The 8365-nt window shown below is 40.2% G+C and overlaps 1 protein-coding gene across 3 annotated transcripts in view; it reads right to left on the bottom strand.

Annotated features, from left to right (window-relative positions):
• Nucleotides 1-8365, bottom strand: part of GUCY1A2 (guanylate cyclase 1 soluble subunit alpha 2) — a 258709-nt gene that overhangs the window by 41312 nt on the left and 209032 nt on the right. For all 3 annotated transcript variants that reach the window (XR_003092912.1, XM_025198249.1, XM_014517612.2), the window contains one exon: nucleotides 2650-2804. Coding sequence is in view for 2 of the 3 variants with exons in the window: in XM_025198249.1 (XP_025054034.1) it covers nucleotides 2650-2804 (155 nt within the window). In the remaining variant the exon portion in view is untranslated. The remainder of the gene's footprint in view (nucleotides 1-2649; nucleotides 2805-8365) is intronic.

Genomic DNA, 8365 nt, shown 5'->3' on the forward strand with positions numbered 1-8365 from the left:
CACTTATCTGAAGTGAGGACCACATTGAATAAATGAGTTTGGATACAAATTTGTATTTTACAGGACTTTCTGGAATGGAAAGAAGTTCTAGACCCCTGTGCCCAATCTGTTGTTTAAACAACTCAAATTGCAGACAGGTGGAGTCATGTTCACTTTTGTGCTCCGTTAGTTGTAGATTGGCTCTTTCTAAGGATACTCTCCAAACATAAATTAGAGCAGACCTGAAAGACACTCTGTGATATGATCGATACTGATTAGCTCAAGGGCTGAATAGCAGGCAGGAACTGGCAGGATATAAAGAAAATCTGGCTGTCCCACTTTGCTCTGGCCATACCTCTATGCCTGCGGTAGAGTAGAGGATGGTGGAAGAGCTTCTACTCTTGTTTAAATTATGAAAAAGTACCATATAGGATGCATCTACACATGTGCTTTACTGCAGAGTAGACCAATTATCTCTGCAGTAAAGTGTCACTGTCTACACAAGTACTGGTATTAGAGCGCAGTAGATTAATTAATGCCACCATAAAACAGTACTGTTGGGGACAGTACTATCTTATGGCAGAGAAATGATGTAGACCATGACCAGGTCTGGCTGGGGTACAAAGAGGCAAAAGTGCAGGGGCTGCCTGCTGCCCAGTCCTGCACTTCAGCACCCCTGTAGACCAACCAGTCTCTCTACTGCCCAATGCTGGCACCTGTGGCTGAACCCCCAAGCCTGCAGCCAACCCAGGGCTGCTCTGCCCTGACTCTAACTGCTGCAGTCCCAGGCACATGTGAAGATGCTGCTCCTAGGAGAAACTGACTTCAGTGCAAACTGTGCTGGAGTTAATTCAGATGCATTAATTCCATGTGTAGATGTACCCACACAGACTCAATTACTGGCTTATAAACGAGACTTACCAATGTAGTGCAAAGTAGATAGATCATATCTCAGAATTTCTCACACAGAATGCAACACTGGACATGAATGGTCTAAATAGCTGGATTACTCCAAAAGTGAGCTTTCCTCAGAACCATGAGTACATGTGGCTTTCCCTGTTGATCTTACCTCAAGATAATTCATGATAGAACAAATTCCACTCTCAGTAACACCAATGTCAACTAGAGCAACACACCACATTTCAGTACAATCACAGGACTCCATACATATTTTATATCAAAGCCTCTCCTTCAACTGTCACACAAACATGGATGGGACTTTTGGAATCAGTTCTAAGACAGTACAGAGGTGAAGATACACTTAAACAAAAGATGGCAAAAGAGTTCAGGTGCCTACCCTTTCTAGTCCAAGGCCTATTAAGGATTCAAAAAACTAATACCCTTTGAATGAAATTCACTCCAAAGGCATTGCTAACACCTAAATCTTCAAAATAAGGCTATTATCCTGCCATAGAAGGACACATCCAGAAATCAATAGGCCATCACATCAGGAAACCCTGTAGAAAAGATTTTTTTACTGTTGTGATTACACCAAGGGCAAGGCATTCAGTTTCTATGTTTAGGAAAAAAGATTTTTCTAGTTTTGATTGGCAGAGATGTGTTATACTTGAGACTAATTTGAGTCCTTATTTCTTTTCTATATCAGTATGCAAGTGCCTAAATCCTCTTCTGGGTACTTCATGGTCAAAAGTCTGTTCAGTATGCCTGCCTCTTGCTCAAGTAATTGTCCTTCCTCTGCTGTGTGAGTTTTATCAGAAGTGAATGGGCTCTCCAAATGAATGTCATTTCATTCACTAGTTTTAATTAGTTTTCAACTTTAGTCTCCTTCTGCTTTATAGTTTAGCACATCAGAAGCCTGGATGAAGAAATTCCATTTAAAACTTTAATTTACCTAGATAAGTAAAGGAAAAATAAATATTGAGATGCATGATTCTGTTTAAAAAAAAAGAAAGAAAAGAAAAGAAAAACAGCAAAGGTTCCCAGAATTACTGCAGAGGAACAATGCTGAAGACCATGCAAAGATGTGCAGAAATTACTGCAGATGCATTATGTAAGAGAGTGAGATTTAAATCTCCTGACAAAGAAAGAAGCACATCAGAGCTAATGCAAGTAGCAGAAGTTCTTATAGGCAATCTGTCAAACTAGAACAATTAGAGGAACTCTTTTTTTGAAGCCAGCTGTTCCTCATAACCTGATTTAATCAAGCCAACCCTGTATTTGCATAATTTCTCCACAGCATTGATGATGATGCTTTGCTTTTTTCAATCTTTTTTCTTAACTTAAGGAAATGCTTTCATCAAGTGCCTCTTGACAGTGCTCAGTAAGAACTTTTGCCTCCAACTATGCATACAACTCTCTGAAATCCTAACCTCACCAGTAAAAGTGAAGATTTGGTCCTGAGACAATGGAGCTGTGCCTACTGACACAAGTCTAAGGCAAGGAACACATCGCTCAGGTTGAAGCTGTAATAATGCACAGTTAATAAGGGTAGGGAAGATAAATCTACTGTCCATGTCCTTAGCATTCCCTTTGCCTGACAGCAATCTTCTCTTTGCATCCTTTGCTGCAGAACTGAGACCCTGACTGTGCCCCTTCTCAGGCTCCCATTCTGCACATGGGGCTAGGGGTTGGAAGTGGAATTGTACAGTCACACTCAAAGTAACACTGGGGCTCATATACAAGCATTATGAAAACACAGGCAGCACTTACTGGTATGTGGTTGGACTGACATTGATGCGTCGTGGATGACTTCCTGACTCAAACTTGCTCGCAAGCGTGACGTTGTTTCCAAAGAGACAATAACGTGGCATTCTAACCCCAACAACTCCAGCCAGAACTGATCCTGAGTGAATGCCTATTCTCATCTGGAAAAAAATGAGAGCTCTGTTAGTCAATCTCTCTACCTCTGTTCACTGCTAGCAATGGCAGAGTCCACTTACAGTATTTGCCCAGACCAGTCCCAACAGTCCATTTAAAAAGATAATAAAATGGGGGGACAGTCTCTCTATCTCTCTCAGCTTCAAAATAGACCACATTTAAAAAGGAAAGAGGATGAGCATCTGTTCTTTTCACATATACATGTAGGAAGTTACTGACATGAAAAAATATAGTTATTTTCACAGGACAGGATGAGGTCACAAGGTACTAAAGTACTAAAGTAATGTTAGTTATCCAAGTACACAGATAAATCTTAAGTCCTACAATTAGCCCATATCATAAAATAAGATACATATTTTTCCAAATTGTTTGAAAGAATAAAGTGTAGTAAGTAAATATTTTATTTTCTTCATTTTAATTTTCCTCTATAGACTCAATGCTGCCTTCATCATTTTCTGAAGTGGAGAGATGTAAAGGTAAAGATGCCAAAGATATTATTAGTAGCACTTTTAAAACTAGTTTGCCACCAAGCTATTCAAGAGGCAGAGGTCCGCAGCAAACCAAAGGTATCTGTTTTATCAGCCATACCCTTGCAACTCTGGGCCATAGAGATTTAATTAGGCTGGAACTGAGTGGTGACATTATCCAACCCTATTCCAAAATTATAAATCATACAGACAGATTTATTTTGAATATTTTCTTCTCCTTCTTGCCTTGCGTTTCTTGCATGTGCTGTCTTCTGTATGGTGTATTTGTAAATTCTTTGGGGCAGAACTCTGCATGATCTATGCAAAGCACTGTGTATTTTTAAGGGAACTATACACGTTTTTTACAGTAATTAATAGCAAATTAATTTCCTGTTGAGAAATATTTACAATTCAAGCCTTGATTATGTACTCTGAAAAAATGAGGAAAGCACATTTAATGCAATGGTTAGATTCCAGCTAGAAAATAGATTGCATGCAGATATTATAAGGAGAAATCCACCACCATTTAAACAATAAAATGCTGTAGATTAAAAAACGAAATTTTTAGAGACCCTTTAAAATATATTTGAAAGAACAAATACTGCTTTGTGATTATATAGCATTCAATTTTATAGAAGCTTTCCATTTGCATTTTTTTATTAGAGGTTTTTCCTCAATCTTTATCCAGAAAGATGAGAGCAAAAATATTTTTTTTCAGCAGGGATTCAAAAGACAGAAACCTCACAAGCTTTGAATTTTAAGCAATTAACTGGATCGTGCCTGGTGTGAAAGTAGTATGATTAGAAAAGAAAGCTATTAAGAAATCAGTTAGTAATGGTGGAATTTACTTCATGCTTGCCTATGGCAGCATCATTTAGTATGCAAATATATTTTATGAAATATTTTTGGATCTCTAAAATGATGCAAGTAGGGATTTGGTTGTGAATTTTCAGTGGATAATCTACTTTCAAGTCTGATGTAACAGGCATTACTTGAAGCAGAGGTGTTGTGTTCATGATTGTGCATAACAAGGACCTGAGGCTTTGTAAGGTGTTGAAAATTATTCAGCATTTTCAAATAAAAAGGGTAAATAAAGATAGCTGTGAACACTGTTAGTAGTGTGCTTCAAAGTCAGTGTACCATTTTAATCTTTACAGTTAGGGCTGCCAGGCTCTGGAATCGACTCCCAAGGGCGGTGGTGCTCTCCCCTACCTTGGGGGTCTTCAAGAGGAGGTTGGATAGATATCTGGCTGGGATATTATGATCCCAGCACTCACTCCTGCCCAGAGCAGAGGGTTGGACATGATGATCTGTTCAGGTCCCTTCCAACCCTAGAAACTATGAAACTATGAATCTTCCCACTTGGGAGAACAAAGCCAGTAGTAGTTTGCAACTGCTAAGTTAAAGTTAATATTATTTTAATGCTCACATGGTCAGCCTGTCCATTCCTCACCTGCCTCCCTCTGTCCTGCCCCATCTCTCAACCACTCTCTGATATCACTTTTTTATGGTTCACCATCTAATTACATTTTTATGTGACCAAAGCTGTGTTCCTCATCTTTCCTCCTAAGCCCTCCTTATCTGCTGCATTCTTCCTTACAGTAGCAGAGGTCCTATCCTTCATTGCTCCCTTAGCCTTGTTCTGAATACCTAGGCTGCATCTAAATGCAACAGGATTTTTTCTCTCAGATTTTAGTAATCATTTTTTTTTCTTTCTATTCACATAGCCAGTTTTGTTCAGGCCCTCTTCATCACCAGTTTTGACTAGAGTCACCCTCTCCACACTTCATCCAAACCACTGCTGCGACCTTAACATTTGTTACCTCATACCACTCCCCTCCTTGACTCTCCACTGCATCCTTTCCTGTGTCTCATCATGTCATGTTCAAGTTTCTTGTTATCCCCTTCCAGGTCCATTACAGAAGTGTCCCTTCCTTACACCTGGTCTCTTGTGTCTCACATCTTTCACTTTGCCGGTAGCTGCTGCTATCTTTGTTTTCTCTGCATGCTTCCCGCACCTGTGGAATCTTGCACTTTATTACCTTCTTATCCTCTTCGATGATGTACCTCCTACATGGAACAGCCCCTAAATCTCTAAAGCTTCTAATCTTTCCAATCCTTGTTTCAGACTGATTCTGCCAGTGAATTTCTTTTAGCAAGTACTTATGGGAAAATTAAGGAGAGATCAGCATAAAAGAAGTGCACACATTCTGTTTAAAAAGTTTCTTTATATATACACATCTGGTTATTGTATAACTAATAATCCATGATTTTGTTGTATCTGTTCATCTGATTTTTATACACTGCTTGTCATCTTAGATTATAAACTCTTCAGGGCAGGCCCTATGAAGACTGTCTTCCAACATGTTTAAATATCACCTGAAAGAATTCAGATTAGGATCTCTTGGTGTTACCACAACACAAACAATAGGATAAACCTTTTGATAATTTACTAATGCATCTTAAATTGAACATGGTTATTGATTTTTTAGTAGGTATTAATGGTAGTCTCACAAACACTTCCTCACACAATCAGAGCCCATTTCAAATGACGAAGGTGTACTTTTATTTACATGTGATTAATGCATGCCATTTGCATATTCAAGTATGAGTATATAAATTGAGCAGAATGTTTTATGATGATTCATTCCTTCAGATTGTGAAAACTTTTTTATGTGAAGGATTTAATCTATGAGTTAATCTCAGGACTGTATTTTCTGTCTACCTTTTGAACATTTCCTACCTCTGTCGCTTTATGCAGCTGCTGCTTCTGAAATACACAAGGTATATCTGCTTTATTAGAGGGGAGAAATACTGAAGGGTATTAAAACATAGATGTCTTTCCAACGTGGTTGTCAAACCAAGAATTTTTCTTTTCACTGACAACCTGTACTTTTCTTACTGACACAGGAAGTTTTTTTTTGTACTGACATGTATTTTACTTTCATTAAAAAAATACATTCTTGGGTTGGCAGCCTGTGTGACTTCTGTAGTGGTTTTACACCTTGCTGCCTCTACCTCAAGGGTCCCCTTCTCACCCCTGACAGTCCAGACTGCACCCTATTGCCCACCCCAACCTACCCTGCAGTTTGACCCCTGCCAGCCTGCTCTCCCGTCCCTATACTAACCCTTACCCACAGCTTCTCCCCATCCTGGCCCATATGCCCATCCTGCCTGCACTGCACCCCTCCTTGTACCTTCTATGTAAGCAGCTACTACAGGCAGAAGATGGGCATAGGGACTTAGTAGTAGCAGGTTGCCTGGGGGTTGAAAGGGAGGGACGGGGGAGGAAGAGTCTAGCAGGCGCTGGTGAGGTCCACAGAGGGTGCTGTGCTGCTGTTCAGACAGTAGTTGGTGCTGCTGTGTTTTCTGAATTGCTACAGCATTTTTCCTGCAACTTAAATCTGCAGTGGATCCATGTTTTTATGGAATGGAAAACGTTTATGGATTTTTACAGACAGGAATGAGTGTTTTAGGGTGTTTTTTAATGGAGTGTCAATAAATTTACAGACAGTTGGCAACCCTGCTTTCTAACCCGATCATGTATTTTCTTCCATTGATCAGAAAGAAAACTATTGTTTAAGTGTTACAAAGCCTTCTCACTTCATAGAGGGAAAAACCCAGAACTTTGCACTGTTGTATAAGATTTCTTCCCTCCTAGTGAGAGCTTGAAAAGATGTTGATATTAAAGCATACTTTTATTAAAACCAAGAAGTAACCATCATAAACTGGTCCATGGAAGAACGGTCTTTGAAAATAACATCAGTTGTGCTGTCAGCAGTGGAACTGAACTCAAGAGCTCACTAAAAGGGGAAGTTCATTCTGAAACCGTCACCTATTTTAGAAATAGTTCCTACACACACACACACACACACCTTAGAAAACTTCTGTATGCTGCAATGAGAAAATAACTTTCAACTAATGACTTTTGCTGCTATATGTAAATCAGCATCCGATGATAATTCCAGTTTTTGTAACTCTCATTATTAACTCCTCATAGTGTAACTGGAGCTTGTCAAAATATCTTCTCTCCCCTAACTTTTCAGTAGTTTTGCTGGCGAAACCAAACATATTCAGTTTGGGAATTTTATTATATTTTTAAAGTTATCTTTCTTAAAGCTAATTGTGCCAGATTGCCTGTACTGCATTTTCAGTATTTCTTATAGATCTAAAACACCTAACTCATTAAGACCCTTTTATTTTAAACAGGTCTTTATTTTAAGACCCTTTCAATTTAAATGGATACTTAAAGTTTGCCACATAATTCCATATGCAGATATCCATAAAATAGCATGGACCATACAATTTCTGCCACCTAGGCTTCTTAATGGATTTTCTTTATTAGTTTAAAGTCAGATTAGAACAAGAAATAGCAAACTTTATTATTTTTCTTTAATGTGGATTCAAAGCGTAGCCAGTGGGGGCTGCTGGCTATTTGGCACTTTTGAAAGTCAGGTTGCTCAAGAGCCTAAGTATACAAATAAGAGAAAAACTTTTAGACGCCTAGTCTTTTTTTTTTTTTTTTTTTTTATGGCCAAGATTTGTCTCTTCAACAGAATGTCTGGGGGGGAGGAGGGGAGGGAACAAAATTGACAATATAAGATAATCGAATCTGTGACAGGGGGCCTCCTGGGGCCAAGCTCTGTGGCCCGCACACCTGTCACCGTGACAGGAGGCCTACTCAGGGCTGAGCTCTTCATGGCCCGCCCACCTGTCTCTGGGCAACCGCCCGCTTATCTCGCCCACCACGCTTTTGATGATAATTGATTCGTATATCGATGTCAATTAAGCGGGAGGCTGCCCATTGTAGTGCCCCGATGCCAGGGGGCGCTCTGCGGCTCCGACCTCCCCTAATACCGCAGCCCAAGCCTCACAGATGGCATCATGGTGTTAACACTATCACCGGCCCCACGCTGGGCCCCAGAATCATCCTATGATCTCTCCTGATCAGGCGGCCTCTCCGCCTTCATCTGGGCTACCTAGCCCCCCCGAAGCCTTGTTCCCCTCTCGGGTGTGGTTCCCCCAGAACCTTCGGCTACCTGGCCCTGGCCCACCTCAAGGCCAGTCGGGACCCCAGGCCC

The sequence above is a fragment of the Alligator sinensis genome, unplaced genomic scaffold (genome assembly GCF_000455745.1).
Source record: "Alligator sinensis unplaced genomic scaffold, ASM45574v1 scaffold802_1, whole genome shotgun sequence".
Taxonomy (NCBI): domain Eukaryota; kingdom Metazoa; phylum Chordata; order Crocodylia; family Alligatoridae; genus Alligator; species Alligator sinensis.